The 16,366-nt window shown below is 41.3% G+C and overlaps 1 protein-coding gene across 1 annotated transcript; it reads right to left on the bottom strand.

The window, feature by feature from the left end:
- Positions 1–686: 686 nt before the first annotated feature.
- On the bottom strand, positions 687–14,247 carry pdgfaa (platelet-derived growth factor alpha polypeptide a). The gene is made up of 6 exons (XM_082537055.1): positions 13,464–14,247; positions 13,032–13,128; positions 9,223–9,330; positions 8,852–9,045; positions 1,841–1,967; positions 687–1,262 (listed from the first exon to the last, which is right to left on the bottom strand). The coding sequence occupies exons 1-6, from the start codon at positions 13,524–13,526 to the stop codon at positions 1,252–1,254; spliced, it is 600 nt and encodes a 199-aa protein (XP_082393181.1). The 5' UTR covers positions 13,527–14,247; the 3' UTR covers positions 687–1,251.
- Between the last annotated feature and the right edge of the window lie 2,119 nt (positions 14,248–16,366).

Consider the following 16,366-nt stretch of genomic DNA (forward strand, 5'->3'; position numbering starts at 1 on the left):
GATAACAAAATTTATACATTTGTGGCCTGAATATGTTTATAGTCTACCTTCATTGTCCCACAAGATACATTTTAAATTACAGTAGATGTGAAATATGCACAATTTGAGTGACTTGAGGACAGTCCTTGGTTAAAACATGGCACCCATTCTGTTAAAATTATATAAGGTTTCCCCATGTATTGCATTTCCTTTAGGTGCATATCTAAATGAAACAGAGCTCCTTGTCAGCAGTAATGAAAGCGAATATGAAGAAAGTGGTTTGATATGAAGTCACCTTCTCCTCCTTCTGGTTTAGTGAGTCAGGAGATGAGGTCACCAATGAAAACATTTGCCTTCCCCTACGCCACTATTACTGTCATTTCTTTGACATGTTTGAAATAACACAACTCTTTAAACAGCACAAAAAGATCACTTGTTAGCTGTTGGCTATTCCGCTCCATAATCAGCATTTTCATGCTTTTCTGTTTTCTAGTCTCACTTTTGCCAAGGTTCAGTGTGTGTGTGTGTGTGTGTGTGTGTGTGTGTGTGTGTGTGTGCGTGTGTGTGTGCGTGTGTGTGTGTGTGTGTGTTACTGTCCCTTCAGTCACTCTCTGACAAACCTGTTTGCTGCAAGCTGTTTTCTGACCACCACACCCAATTTGTTTTCATATAAATATTTTATTAGTATCAGTAACATGTCGGAAGGATTATTTCCCATCCATTCTTTATTTGGGTAACATATCAGAAAAAGAACTGATAAGCAATAGAAATAGAAAACGAGACGTTATAAAAATAAGAGGATATACGTGCATGTGTGTGAGTGCTTTTCTGAGGAAGAGTAAATCTTGGAGTACAAAAACTAATCCCAGTCACTGTTTCTAGAAAGGATTTTGCCCCAGTTTATAATCCGAGTCACTGAGCAGTTTATACTCTGGAGAAAGAGCAGGATACAGGCAATATGCCCTTCAACATCCTAGAACCAGAATGTCAGTTCGCTTTGTCATCGTCTCATCATTTCTCGTCTCCATCAAAAAAAAATTGGAGTTCACTTGTGGAAGTTTGATGCTTTGCTTTTTTTTTGGAAAATGGTGAGTCAGTAATCCTCCATCAAAACTCCAAAAGGTCGTGGACAAAATATGCTCCGTTAGACCTTTTCACTGTTACTTTGATGGCAGGTGTTAAAGGAGTCACAGGCAGAAGGTGCTTGTCCTTGCTTTCCATTACATCATTATCCTCAAGGTGTCCTCCACTCCTACATCTGTCTGCTGCTCTTCACCTGATGCCTGTTGCAAGAAAGGAACATGAAGATAGCTTCTTTTATTAGCATAAAGCATTAGCTTTATCTTCGACTGAATAACAACACACACACACACACACGCACACACACAAAGGACTGTTTTCTGCACCACCGCTGGACATCTAAATTGCAATTTTTTTGCTTTAAGTTCAGCTGATGTAAGCACGACCTGCAGGAAGTCAGCAAGTTCAACAGAAGTCACACATGATGACAGGATGGTTAAACTCCAAGAACCTTTGTGCACTACAACAATGTTTTTTTTTAACCCCTGTTTACGTCGAGTAGGAAAGATTTTAATAATATAGAATGGGGGTCTTTGAAACATATGTTTGTGTGTGTGCACACATGTATGTGTGTGTGTGTGAGTGGATGGGTTAGTGTGTGTGAAGGGAAATGCTGCCCTGAGGGAGAATTAACTCAGGCAGGAAAAACACTGTAAATGCCTCAGATGTTATCAGTTCTGAGAGGAGCCGTAACATGTGAAGTGAGCCAGCCTAAACCCCCATGCCCACGCCCATGCACAAACACATGCACGCACACAAAGATACGCAGCTATATGCTCACCATTGTCTGTGTCTGAGTTTGGGCTGATATGGCGTTTATTGGTGCACGTGCACTCTAAGTGATCCTCCACCCTCACCTGCACCTCCCTCAGCCTTGGCCGCCTTCGCACGTACTCCACCTTCGCCACCTGAGGGGAGAGAAAGTGAGACAGAGAGAAAACTTTATTGAGAAGTGAATTAAAGCATGTTTGTTAATACTCTTTAGCATAGGCAAGCCCCCGCTAACTAGCTCACTGCATGAATTCGTACAGTCAAACTGCCAGCTTTGAAAAATAAAAGGAATACAGAAATTACATAAGTTCTGTGTAGCTATCTTGAGTGGTAGTTGTGTGCCTTTACCCAAAGTTCCCTTGCACTAAAACACATTCTAAGGCATGTTCTGCTTTTCTGTTGAGTGTGTTGGGTTAGAACGAGTTTTTCTAGTCAAAGTTAGCATCAGAAATGCTAACTTGCACCTTGCACCAGATGCACCTTGCTAGCCAAACTAGCTGTCTAGTACTAGTGCTAGGTACTAACTTAATCAAATTTATAAGCTGAGTAGATTAAGTTTTTAAAGAATAGGAAACACAATGAACTGACTACTGGAGAACATATCTGACATCAAAGTTTAGTCTCAGTTCTTTTGTAAATTAGCATAGCTATTGCCATCCAGTGGATTTTTAAGATCACATTTATAAGGTTTTTGTTTAAAACTAGTCTGCCAGAAATATTCAATAGAAAACATGACAAAGAGTTTCTCAAACAGCTAATGGAGGTGGTCATTAGCTACAGCTGAGAATCTCCCAGTGTATGGGCCTCAAGTTGGGTTTTTTTTAATGTAGCTGTGTAAACATCAAATATCTGCTCGGTTTATCAAGATATCGCATATTTGCAAAAGTGCTTCGACGTTTTCGGAGACGTCTGCTAGTCACCAGCTCGATAGCTAGCTGGGAGCTCGAGGTTCACTGAAGCCGCCGAGAACGGCACAACTCCCGGCACATCATTTTCAGATCACCGCGGATTTTTGCTACTCAGGTTAAACGTAATATATAAGTCACTTAGACAACCTAAAAATGTTATTGTTGGGCTTTTTTCAGTGTTTTGTTTGTTTGTGAGTAAATCGGTTTGGCTGAGATTAAAGTTATTAGATTAGATAAAATAAAACTTTTTTAATCCCCCTGGTGGGTTCCTCCTTGGTTTTGACTAAACGTCAAACAGAAAACTGATTAAACAGGAGTATGACACGGTCGAGAATTTACGCCAGTGTCCTGTTATATTTTAGATAGCAAGGAGAAGACGGCTGAGTTTATTAAACTCCAACGAGACAGCGGTGACGCTAATCAGAAGGCTAGACCGTCCAATTTCCCCAGCCGTTTACTTCCGGCCTACACGCACTTCTGAGGACCTGGGCCCTGTGCTTCGTACGTCGCTTACTACATCCAAGATCAAATGAAACATCCAAGACCAAATCATCGCGCTAACTCTGAGCTCGCTATTCCGGTTCCCCGAACACACCTGTTGTTGACGATTAGTATAGCTGGATGAAGTAATGTGAGATCACTGGGTGGCCCAACAGGGGCTACGCATCGATAGTAGAAACATTGATCGGCAACCCTTTGATTGGTCGGCGAAAATGTCGAAGGAGCGCGCTCGGTATTTTTCGGCAGCAGAGCAAGAACTCTTGAGTGAGGGATTTCAGGAGTTTCAGAGTTTAATTAAAACGCAAGGGAACACTGCAAAGGCTGCAAAAGCAAGGAGAGAGGGCTGGCAGAAAGTTGCTGACAAATCAAACTCGTAAGTAATTCAATAATAACAATAATAATGGAGTGGATTTATATAGCGCTTTTCAAGGCACCCAAAGCGCTTTACAATGCCACTATTCATTCACTCTCACATTCACACACTGGTGGAGGCAGCTACGGTTGTAGCCACAGCTGCCCTGGGGCAGACTGACAGAGGTGAGGCTGCCATATTGCGCCATCGGCCCCTCTGGCCAACACCAGTAGGCGGTAGGGTAGATTTATCATATCACACCATATTATCCAATATTATATTACATTATATTATATTATAATATGTTATATTATATCCCCTTTCACATTAGAGCCACAACAGGACCCACTAGAACATGGGAACAAGTAAAAGTGAAATATAAGAATATTCTACAGAATGGTAATATTTATCACTTATATTGCTTGTCGTCTCTTGGAAAGAGACCCTGGAATACTCTGTTTGTTTGTTCATAACAGCAACCAAGAAAAGGGCAGAGGAAAAAAAGACAGGTGGTGGTCCTGCACCCCCTCGTCAACAAGTTGGTTAAGTAAATAATACCCTCACGGGAAAATCGATATCTCTCTATGAGCACACTGTCGCGCTGAGCTAAAGGATCCTGTCTGTCCCGCAATATACGCTGAATTCTGAGGACTCTCCTTATCAATCTTGGACCTTCCGCAATGGGTGGCTCGCGTAAACGGACAGGATATGACTGCGACAGACTTCCCAAATCCACCTTCGCTTTTATAGCCGTGGTCTCTCATCTTGATTACACGAAGTAATTTACAATTACTACTCTGAAATATGAATTACATCTGTAATAATCACATACATGTAATAGAATGTTAATAGTACATTTCCCTTTTTTAGGGAATGACCTGTATGTATCTGTGTGAAATCAATAAAAGGATCAAGTGCTGCATTATCTTTAGTTACATTGATGTTATTTATTTATGGTGAAACAGTGGTGGAATATCGCTGTTGCTTTCGTATGAATGACGCGGACATACCTGCGTGGCCGCGATCTAATCCTGTTTACATAAAGTAAACCTGCTCCCCAGCAGGTTTACGCTTACGGCTCTGTTGCTATGACAGCAAGTCCCGGATGGGCTTCGGGGAACCGAACGATCCAGGATCACGCGAAATCGTCAACAATCTCATCCAGCTAACTCACTTAGCGCGGTACGAAGAACAGGCCCCTGGCCCGCGTAGACCGCGAAGGCCGGCCCATGAATTTGGACATGACCAGCCCATGAATTTGGACATGACTAGTGAGTGATTCGTTCGTTCTATGATTCATTACAGGAAGGGAGGGGGTGAGTGAGTCCTGAGTGATTCGCTTACGCTACAATTCAGCGCAGGAAGGGAGGGGGTGAGTAGCTAAAATGTGCTGTTAGCATGTTAGCAGAGCGATGCTACTGTGAACCAAGGAGCTATTGTCTTGATGTGAGCTTCTACTCAGGGTTTTTTCTTCCAGTTCAGAGCAGAAATGTTTTTGTTAAGAAACTGGCTGTTGTTTTTTTCCCCCACGATTTTAATTATAAGCTACATATATTTCTACTAAGGAAATTAGTTTGCTAACAGCAATAGGGATGAGTTAGTGAGTCAATTGGGCTTGTGAATCATGATTCATGAGTCAGTAAAGTGATTCTCGAGTATTGAACGTGAACATGATTCGCGCATCACTATTTTGGACAAGTGTGGATGTTATGTTTGTATCTCCTTTTTGGTAAATGTTTGACTAGACCACCATCATTAAAATTTCACTTTTTATTGTAAACTTATCTCCTGTTTCCTCCACTTTCTGTCCTCTTTACCTCAACAATCTAACATAATTTTGTTCATTAAATTGATGTAGACTCTATTATTTGAAGCTATTGTAAATTTCATCATGTACTAAACTTCTGCAAAATCGAATCATGATTAAATTTATGTTTGCAACAATATAGGTTTGTTGATCCCAAAAACTACCTAACGATAGTGCTATTTAAGTTAGAATGAGACAGGTTATGTATGATACAGGTGCTACAGATAAAATGCTTTCTTGTACTTGTGCAAGCACACAGGTGTGTGTAATCTCGTTTGGAAGAATGAATGGAACACTGATAGGAGGTTTGATTTCACTTACACTAAGTGAGGCATATGCTGTTTTGTGTCACATTTGACATCAACACTAGCGCCCCGAGCCTAGCTACTCATGTAGCAATGGGTCTTTCTAGTTCATGAACAAATACACACCCAACATACTTTTATCTTACATAAACAATAAAAGAACCACAGAAGCACAGTAAATGCGTAATGCTAACATCCTTGTTAGCAAGCCAAGTCTGCACTTTGGCAGGTCCAATTGCACAACCATCTTTGCTTCAAGTCTTAACAGACTCTGAAATAGCAGAGCTAAGACTTTGAAAAAACAAAAACCCACAAGAAGGTTCAGCTGAGGTGAGCAGCTGTGCAGCTAAACAGCACATATGACATTGACTAGACCTTGACAATATGCTAGAAGGGGTGAGCCATCACTTCAAATAGTCGAGGTCTGCTATAATTGTTATATATATGAGTAGTTAGATTAGATTAGATCAACTATTAAATTAATAGTTCTTTCCTGCAGACTTACACTACAGTTGCTGCTGTAGTTCTAGTAAGAAAAATCGATGTTTTTTGTAGGCAACTTGGCAGTTGTTATGCATTCAGTCAGTCTACTGATGTAGTTCTTCCAAACCTGTGAACGTTAGCTAGGTGACAAAGCAGAGGCTTCAAGTGGAAACTTTACATGGCAGTGAGTGATCTCACAATGATGATATCCATCTTTTATATACAGTCTATTCTCAAAAAACAAGTAAACATCATTTCAAGACAGCAGCTTTTAAAAGGGCATTACAGATTGACTTCCAGCCTGCTGTAGTCTTCATATATATATATCAGTACTGAGGCTCTTTCTTTGTTTTCTCACATATGGACACACCCCCTAAACCTTCACCCTGCCATCTTCCCTTTAGCTTTAAGTGAGTGCAGTTGTAGTCGTGACCGTTTACCCTCTAAGCACTGAATCTCAGCACATGCGAGTGACTTTATTTTTGATTTCCTCTGTGAGCAGACAAAGGATGAGCCCTTTCATCTCAGATTGGGTTTCAGCAGGCCAAAGCACAGAGTATCAAACCGCCCTCCCCTCCTGTTTTATTCACGTTTTCCCTCTTGACCTCTGGCAGCACACTCTTACACGTCTTTCCCTCTCACCCCAGATTATCAGTCAAACATCAACCAATCAACCTGTGAAATTAATATTTCATGTTCATATTATTAAAGTAACTATTAACATCAACATCATCAGCACAGTTTAAAAGTACAATAAATGCACTTCCTGTGTGCCAAACACACACACAGACACACACTCCTTGGGTCAGCTCCCACTTGGACTCTTGTGACTGTGAACCATTTGGGGTTTACTGAGTCTTATTTCCAGCTCTGGATGAGATCAAAGGGAAGCTATTATGTTCATGTGCTACCTCACTGCCAGATTTTCAGTCACTGGCACACACACGAACGCACACACACGCACACACACACACACACACAATGGTTAAGCTGGGGAGAGTAATTGTTTTTGGCAGGTGTAGAGTGTATACCTCCAGTAAGTGGCTGCGTATTTACACATTCTGTGCCATTATTCGTTTTCTACACTTTCCGGGTCAGTGCCAGTAAAAGACAAGGAACAGAAGCCTTTTGCTAAATGTTTACACAGAATATATCCCTTAAACTAATTTGAACCACTTCTATTGTCACAGGATATCCCTGTGGAAGAAAACTCTTGTCTCTGGCTACTGTATGTGTCAGACACCAAACAATAATGGATTGCATTTATATAGCGCTTTTCGGGACCCTCAAAGCGCTTTACAATACCACTATTCATTCACTCTCACACACTGGTTAAGTCAAGCTACAGTTGTAGCCACAGCTGCCCTGGGGCAGACTGACAGAGGCGAGGCTGTCATATTGCGCCATCAGCCCCTCTGGCCAATACCAGTAGGCAGTAGGTGAAGTGTCTTGCCCAAGGACACAACGACCGAGACTGTCTGAGCCTGTCCGAGCCGGGGCTCAAACCGGCAACCTTCCGATTACAAGACAAACACCCAACTCTTGAGCCACAATCGCCCCAAAGAACAGTCTTAGTCCTCTGTGACTTTGTCCTCTTCCTCATAATGAAAGTTGAAGGTGACATATAAGAAGATACAGCATGCACTGAGACAGACAAGTGCACTAGAGAAATGTAATAATAGGTTTTTGAAATTCATGACATCCTTGTGAAAGAAATGAAATAAAAATTGTGCCAAAGTGCATGAAAAACAAACTTTGTGCGAGTGCCAAAGCTCTTGGCCACAATTTTGCACTTCATATGCAGTTAGTCTCTATTAAGGGACTCTAATTTAAACAAAGAAAAACAACAGATAAATGGCAGATTACTTAGACATGATAAAAAGACTGTTTCTACTAAATACAACAAAGCCTTTTCCGGATGCTTCTTCCTAACTTTAACTCGTCAGTTTCACATCTTATGGGAAGTCTCTCAGTTGCCTGGCTTCAATAGGAAATGGTTTATGACAAACTTGGAAATACAAAATTTGTGGTATTTGGTAATGGCTCTTCCACTCCGGGGTGTACCCGGCTCCAGCCTGGCCTGGCTCCAGCTCCATAAACATATCTACAGTTCAGAAAATGTTAAATAACACTATGGTTACACACAGTTTTGGTTTATGGCAATTATATTCATTTTCTTTGATTCTTAAGAAAAAGTTTAAAGTGATGGCAATGAGTAAAGATTAAAATGAAATTAATTTATTAATGAATTAATGATGGATATCAAAAATTGAAGCAGTGCAAGTGTGCACGTACAGTGTTGATATAAAGTCTTATTCTTTCCTTTGACCGAATTATGTCTTTGACAGCACAAAGTTATTAGTTATATTTGTTTTATATGTGAATGTATGCATGTGTTTTCATTACCTAACAGGTTTCTGTTGGAAGGAATGTTTGAAGCAGAAAGAAACAATTACAAAGCTAACCCTGCATGCCGGGGTCTAGCTGTGCTCATCAGTGCAGTGTAGTGTCGACCTGTGCTACCTGGTAACCCCCAAGACTCCCTATATGCAAATCTTTACCTCTTCCAAATGTGATGTGAAAACAAAGCTTCTTTTGAACACAAAAGAGTCTGAAACAGACACACATGTGGTCACATGTATAGAGAGAAGCAACAGAAAGCTACCTTAACAGTGCGGTAGTGTTTGCGAGCCGCCTGGCACCTCATGTTGCTGGTGTTGCAGCAGCCGGTGCAGCGTTTCACCTCGACACAGGGAGGCCAGATGATGAAGTTGGCCGATGTGGGATCCACCTGGCTCCTGGGAATTTCATAAATTGCTGTCCGAACTTTGCACACTGCTGGCAAGGCCTCTTCTACCACTGCAGGTGAACAAACATGGCTGATCAAACCTGCATCAATGGTTCACTTTTTATACAAATACTAGTATTTCCTATTAACGTTATACAATATAGAATTTTTGGAAACTACAAAAGAATAGTTAGATAACCAGTGGACCTGAGGCTCAAGCTGACTACATGTGTGTGTGTGTTTCTCACCAGTGCTCCTCCTGTGTCTGGTATGTGTGTGTGCTCTCTTTAGGTCGGGGAAGCTGTGAGAGAAGTCCTTGTGGTAGCTGTGTTTGGTCTCCTCGATCACCTCGTTCTCTGAACAGAGACAAAATAACACAAGCATACTGAGACAATACACACTCTAAATGTTAACAACAAAGATCCTTGTGTCAAAAACACAGACACATACTAACGCACTATTGTGGATAACATGCATGCATAAAGTTCATTTTCTGAGAAGCACAAATGTTCTCTTGGGTGATATTGGATATTTTTTATTTTGCTCATTTCCAGCTCCACATTTCCATCCTTGGACACTACTGGACTAACGTTGCATGATTCAGAATTAAAAATAATACCTATTTATTGTAATCTTGGGCCATGATGCATCACTTCAGTTGATCCTGGCTCTTTGGACATCAGAAGTTGTCCCTTAAGTTTCATGAAATCTTACGCACCACATTGTTGGCCGAGCCAAAATAGAAAATATTTGTAATTTATCCTCATGGGACCATGAATCTCCTTATCAAGATAACTTGACAGCTGACTGACCAAAATACAAAAGAAGGAAAAGTGGTGGCATGTTTACATGCTACAGCAAGCTGCTCATTACAGATATCTTTATCAAGTGTCTCCTGATCAGAGAAGCAGTTTAACCAGGTTATTCTGAGTTATGATGTCAGTGAGCTACTGAGTTCTCTGCATGTACACGAGCCCCAAATGAAACTGTTTCAGTGCCTATTCCAGGTACATTTGAATGTAATCCACACACACAGACACACAGCAAAGATTTTGTTAAGTTGGAAATGACATCACATTGCAAGCAAACTTGAACTTTCTAAGTAGCTTCTTTGTGAATTTTGAGATTTATTTGCTGTTATGTGACTTTAATGCACTTTTTTTGCTTCTATTACTGGTTAGATGTACAGTGGAGAAAGCAATTATTTGATTCCCTGCTGAATTTTTATGTTTGCTCACTTACAAAGAAATTTGATAGTAGACAGAATATCAACTAAAAATCCAGAAAAATAATTACATTAAACTTATAAACTGAGGCGTTGATGAAAGATGTAACCAGAATCTGATTGGATGAACAGAAATGCTTTGTATGAGCCAAAGAACACCATCCCCACATCAAGCACAAAGGTGGAAATGTTATGTTTTGGGCAACGCATTGAGAGGTCAAAAGACAGGAAAAATCTTGGACTACAACCTTCTTCCATCAGCCAGAACACTGAAGATGGGTCATCGATGGGTCTTCTGGCATGACAATGACCCAAAATATACCACAGAGGCAAGAAAGGAGTGGATAAAGAAGAAACACATTAATGTGTGGAATGGCCTAGCCCACAGGTGTCGAACTCCAGGTCTCAAGGGCCGGTGTCCTGCAGGTTTTAGATGTATCCTTGATCCAACACAGCTGATTTAAAAGGCTAAATGACCTCCTCAACATGTCTTGAAGTTCTCCAGAGGCCTGGCAAAGAGCTAATCATTTGATTCAGGTGTGTTGACCCAGGGTGATATCTAAAACCTGCAGGACACCGGCTCTCGAGGCCTGGAGTTCAACACCCCTGGGCCCTAGCCAGTCTCCAGACCTCAGATCAATAGGAAATCTGTGGAGGAAGCTGAAACCTTGAGTTACCAAGCACCAGTCACGAATGGTTTCATGAAGAGGAGGGACCCAGAGTTATTCCTACAAACACAGAAACATCTTCTATCTACAATTAATCTTGGAAACTCTGCCACTCATTGACACTTGGCCATAAATTGTATTTGTCAGTTCAGTTTGGTTTGGTGGTAGTAATGTGTGGTAGTGAGCTTAGTTTAATCTTTTATTTATTTATTTTTCTGTGCAAGGTTTTGGCAGGTTGTGACAATACTACACCTGAGATTAGACAAACATCCAGTTTACGGAAACTTTCCTAAAGTGGATAATATTCTTTAGTTAATAACTGATGATTTATGGCATAAAGATTTATATTAGCCAATCTTGCCCTCAAGGCTTAGTTTTAAATCTTAGCTTTGTGTGTGTGTGCCTTCTAGAGATGTATCCACAGTTTTCGCAGATTCTTCAAGCCATTCAGTACTTCCAAACCACAGGATACCCACAGACATGTTTAAAGCCAATAAATTCTGAGCAAAGATTGTGTGTGCAGTGTGGATTTGTGTAGATTTGTGTGTCTGTGTGGGTGGAAAAAGGGAGCAAGGTTCCAGGAAATCAGAGTAAATGATGTCTAGGCAGGACTCTTTTAATTTGATCCTGAATACCAAGCCTGATGCTTCTTTTGGTCACCGTGTAGATGTCTGCGTGCGCTCCTCATTCTTGAGGCCATATGTGCATGCAAACAGTCACACACACACACACACACACGCCTGCCTACATACACAATGTGCTTCTAAAACACAACAAAGTCCACCTTCGACATTTCCCTCTCTCTCTCTCTCTATCTTTCTCATTCTCTCTCTCTCTCTTTCTGAGCCTGTGTGTCTCCCTCTCTCGCCCTGACATGCAGGAATTTGAGCATGAATTATACATAGCAACACAGCAGCCTTCCAGCGAGCCCTCCTCTCAAACCAATAATGGGCAGCATGACAACAGTATAATGAAGTGAGCCACTTGACCCCCACCGAGCCGGGGAGCCGTCACCCTCGACATTTGCATCTCAATGATGCCAGGATTAATGGTGGCACCACTCAGCACTGCAGACAGAAAAAAATAAAAAAAAAGTTCACGCAGCAAAAAAAAAAAAAGTTTATTTGGCTGAAATGTGGATGAGTGGATGCAATAAAGTGTGTTTTATGCCACAGTTATTTCCTCCTGTCTCACCTCACTGATTCAATCTGCTCAGATTTATTACCTGCATAATAAACACAGACATCAGTGTTTATTGAAGGCAAACGCCGGTGCTTTTTTTTTTTCTTCAAAAGTTGGAGACTGTTTATGATGGAACTGCACACAAAGCCTTCTTTTTTGTGATCTCAGCTACACAGTCAGCTGCTAGCAGAGCAGAAAAGATACAGATGATTTTTTTAAGAAAAACAAAAGTTGCTTCTGGTCTTTCTGAGAAACATCCAGTGGTGAGATGAGAAGACAAAGAATCTTGAACCAGATGCAACTAATTCCTCAAGTCAGAGTCTTTCAAGGCACTGACAGGGAGGGAAGCAGCCGTGACTATCACATTTAAGCTCCCTGTGCCTGATGTTTATCTGTTACTCAGTCAAGTTAAGGCCTGCTTGGATCTTTGTATGACTAAAGGTACATCATTTTTCAATGACATGCTAAAATAAGACATACATGTGCATTGCTCCTAATTTCAGAAGTAGATTAAAGATAGATTAAAAAAATCACAAGTGTTGATCTGGTGCAAAGAAATATGAGTTTCTACAGTAACTTCCTGTGACTTTTCAAATTTCATTAAAAAAATTGTAGCCTACTATTTAGCTTTAAATGCTACAGAGGTTTGGCCCCAAGTTATGTCTGCTGCCACTTGGTGCATGAAACCCTGACACTGATCACAAGCACAAACGTGATGTAGCCTTGTGCAGTGCTCTTAGAGTTAAAAATTACTTCCCTGAAGAGATTAAAATTGCATACTTGGCATTATGTTTCACATCACTTTAAAAAACACGTCTGATCTTATCTGCACCATGTTTATTTATTTCTTCATATATTTTATTAAAAATCTGTCACAGGCATCACATGAACAGATTTTTCTATGAATAACCCCATTTTTCTGTAAGGATCATTAATCCAGCTTGTGGCTGTGGGAGACTTGTATTATAATGAAGTGCTTTACCTACGGAGTCTATCTCTAGCAGCCGCTGGAGGTCGCTGATGCTGCGGATCTCGCTGCGAGAGAGCCGCTCCAGAAGCTCCTGAGGGAGAGGAGACTCCTGTGGGAATGAAGGGGGTGGGTTTATTGGGGGTGGGAACACATAGTTGGTGCGTAAATCACGATCACGCAAACGTTACTTATCTGCAGCTGGCTTTCAAGCTGACTCGGTGGCGGGTTTTCAAAATGTATCAAACAGGTAACTGTGCGTAAGATTAATGCTCGTGTGTAATTACGCAAATAAACTAGATTTCATCTGTTGTATTCAGTACGTTAACCTTCAGGACTGAGTCTCTGTGAGTTCTATTACTTGTTTACAAGCTAAATAGCTGCGAGTAAAAATATCACAACACGCAGCAGAAAAGATTAAACACAGAGTGTTTTGATTCAGCTCACCTGAGCAACGGTGCGTAACACGCAGAGGTAGCCGGCAAGGATGTGGTAGACTGCGGCTCTCATCTCCTCTCAGATCCACTGCATAGGCACCAGAATAGGTCGAAAATCCACCGAAGGAGCCGGGCTGTCGCTCCCTGCTCTCATCATCCCTCGGGAGGACAGAATACCTCCTCAGTTTTAATGAAAAAGCTGCGAAATCCCGAATGAAATAAAAAGGATTGAAGCAAACTTCTGCTTGTTCTGCACGCGGTGTAAGTCACTGCCAAAGAGATTTAAGGGATTATTTTTTAAGTGACCGCGAAAAATGATAGTCCAAGTTTTAAAAAGATAAAACAAAATAAAAAAGTACAAATCTTAGGATCCCACCGATATTCGTCCACAGGTCCGAAGTTTAAAGGAAATCACACAATCAGACTTGACATCAAGTGTATGTCCAGTTGCTTTTCATTTTGGTCTAGACAGAACAGGTGCCGATGGAAGCATTAGGCATTTTTTGCATTCACATATCCAGGAATATCCATCATTTTGTCCTCAGTATGAGCCTTTCAAAAATCACCCATTTGTGCCCTCTGCAGCGTTTGAGCGTGTTGGCACTTCAGGTTGGTAAATTGTCAAAACTCACAAACCGAGGGCAGGTCTGTCTGGAAAACGCAAAAGAACCAAAAGCCTTTATCTCCGCTCTGAGGAGTTTGATGGCAGCTCCCAGCGGTCCTGTGATCTCTGGGGTGAATGAAGCTGGGATGCTTTCAGTCACAGGATATAGCTGTGCGCGCCCGCGCGACTGCGACCGCGCTTTGCATAAAAGGCTACCGAGCACTGCAGCAGCAGCAGCAATAAACGACATCACGGAACAGCCTCAGTCTGAGCTGCTTAAGTTGATTACGCTTGTATTGGACACTTTGCTAAAAAGAACTCGGGAACTATTGTTACAATACCTGACCTTTAGTTTGAATTTGATGATTTATGATCATCACATATTCAGACCAATGCATTAGAGGTTCCCTCAAGATAAAGTTAAAGGTCCTGTTTGGACTATTTTACACTGACATGCCAGAATAATAAGGACAGAAAATGAGAAACTGATATATGTTAAAGTCATCCACATCACCAAGAACCGAGCAGCCCATTGGTCAATACCTGTTTTCATGGAGATTAATTCCTAGACTGCCTAAAGGAATACCAAGTGGACCCCCCCCCCCCCAGGTGACGGTGACATTGTGCCCTAAAACTGTAAGATTTTTATTAGTGCTTTGTTCATGTAACAAAAGTTCACAGCAATAGTGACCTCAAAGAAACTTTATAGATACAAACCAAATGATCCAATCTTTCCCTCTATGAGCAAACACTCAGCAACAGTGGGCAGGAAGTAGGGAGAGCGGAGAGACAGGAAAAAAGCACAAATCACAGGAGACAGAAAACATTAAAGTTAATAACATGCAGTAGGTTGGGTGAGAGAGGTTCTCACCCCAGCAGCCTGAGCCTGTAGCAGCATAATGCTGGCAGAGGGTGACCTGATCCAAGTTTTTACAAATGCACAAATTAATTTTTATGTTAGCTACGTAATGCAAATGTCTGACACCCCGTTAACCTACCAGATCCCTAACACAAGGTGAATGTCATTTCAGACAGCACTGATGTTCAAAGAGCACAGAACTGAACTTTTAGCAAGAGCATGTTGTGTGTGCTGTCTGCTGCATGCTTTCTCCAGGCAGCACCTTTACTGTATTTCCAGTGGTCAGAAGGTTTCGGAAGTGGACTACTTCCTGCTGTGCGATACATGTAAAAAAGGACAAGAGAGGGTTCTTACCTCTCGAATCATAACCAGAATCTGGTTCCACAAGAGAGGAACCTGAAAGCTAAAGGCTCTACTGCCCTTCTACATTTTTAAAGAATAGTTGACACAACAGAAAGTCTGATCTACAAATAAAATGGAACCTACAAAAAGTTCAATGTGATTAACAATATAAAGCAAACTTTAAAGCCATCTGTCAAAGGCTGCCTTAAAGGTCAGTCTCCAAAATGTACACTATCCTGTGGTTGGTTTAGTTGGTTGTAATGTTAACACGTTTTCTGTGATTTAGCAAATGAACACTAAATGACATTCAGTGAAAAGGGAGGCAGTAAAAACACAGCAAGCATTTTTGTGGGTCAGTGACAGAAGTTTTTGAGGGAATGTAAAAAAAATACATTTTCCCCCCTAGAGCTAAAGCTTCATGAAGCAGTGCTGGAATCTGGAAATCCAGCCTTAAGCATTCCAACATGCACATACACATTTATGATCCTTACACATAACATTTAAAGTTAGAAGGCTGAAAGAAAGTAACTATGTTCCTGTGAGGCAAAGAACAGAGAGCAAAACAGAGGAAAGACAGGACAGGACAAGGGAAGAAACAAGGAGAAGAGATTAAAAGTCTTCAAAAGAAAAGGGAAGAAAGCACAGATATGGTGGTGATATCAAGATGAAGCTTATTTGGATGAAAGAAGTCAAAGCAGGGTCAGTTGGCACCTGTGTGTGTGTGTGTGTATGTCTAGAAAATCCAGCCTGTGTTGGACCAAACTTCCCCCCAATTAAAGCCTATTTAGGCTGACAGAGGCTAATACCCTAACACAAAAAAATCAACCTCGTTCCTTGCATCTTCTGTGAAAGGGTTTAGTGTAACCAACAGGCAGACAAATGAAGACAAAGAACCGGAATGATGGAGGGGAAATGGGTCAGAACCGATTCTGATCTTGAATGGCCTCACTGGTACCATGACACTGTCACTTCCTCCTGGCATACAGCTTCTTCTCTGAACTCCCTGATGCATCCCACTTGCTCTTTTTTTCTTCCCTCCATCTTATCCAATGTTGTCTGTCTTTGTGCCAGCAGCACTCTGTGCCATCAAAGACTCTTTGAAAACGTA

This window comes from Aulonocara stuartgranti (genome assembly GCF_965226115.1).
Source record: "Aulonocara stuartgranti genome assembly, chromosome: 6".
NCBI lineage: Eukaryota > Metazoa > Chordata > Actinopteri > Cichliformes > Cichlidae > Aulonocara > Aulonocara stuartgranti.

What these genes read in the sequence shown, in the direction of transcription:
- pdgfaa (XM_082537055.1), bottom strand. Translation starts at nt 13,526, where the DNA reads ATGAGAGCCGCAGTCTACCACATCCTTGCCGGCTACCTCTGCGTGTTA. An exon ending in TGTTACGCACCGTTGCTCAG is followed by an intron (nt 13,129 to 13,463) that starts GTGAGCTGAATC and finishes TCATTCCCACAG; the next exon opens with GAGTCTCCTCTCCCTCAGGA. An exon ending in GCTAGAGATAGACTCCGTAG is followed by an intron (nt 9,331 to 13,031) that starts GTAAAGCACTTC and finishes GTCTCTGTTCAG; the next exon opens with AGAACGAGGTGATCGAGGAG.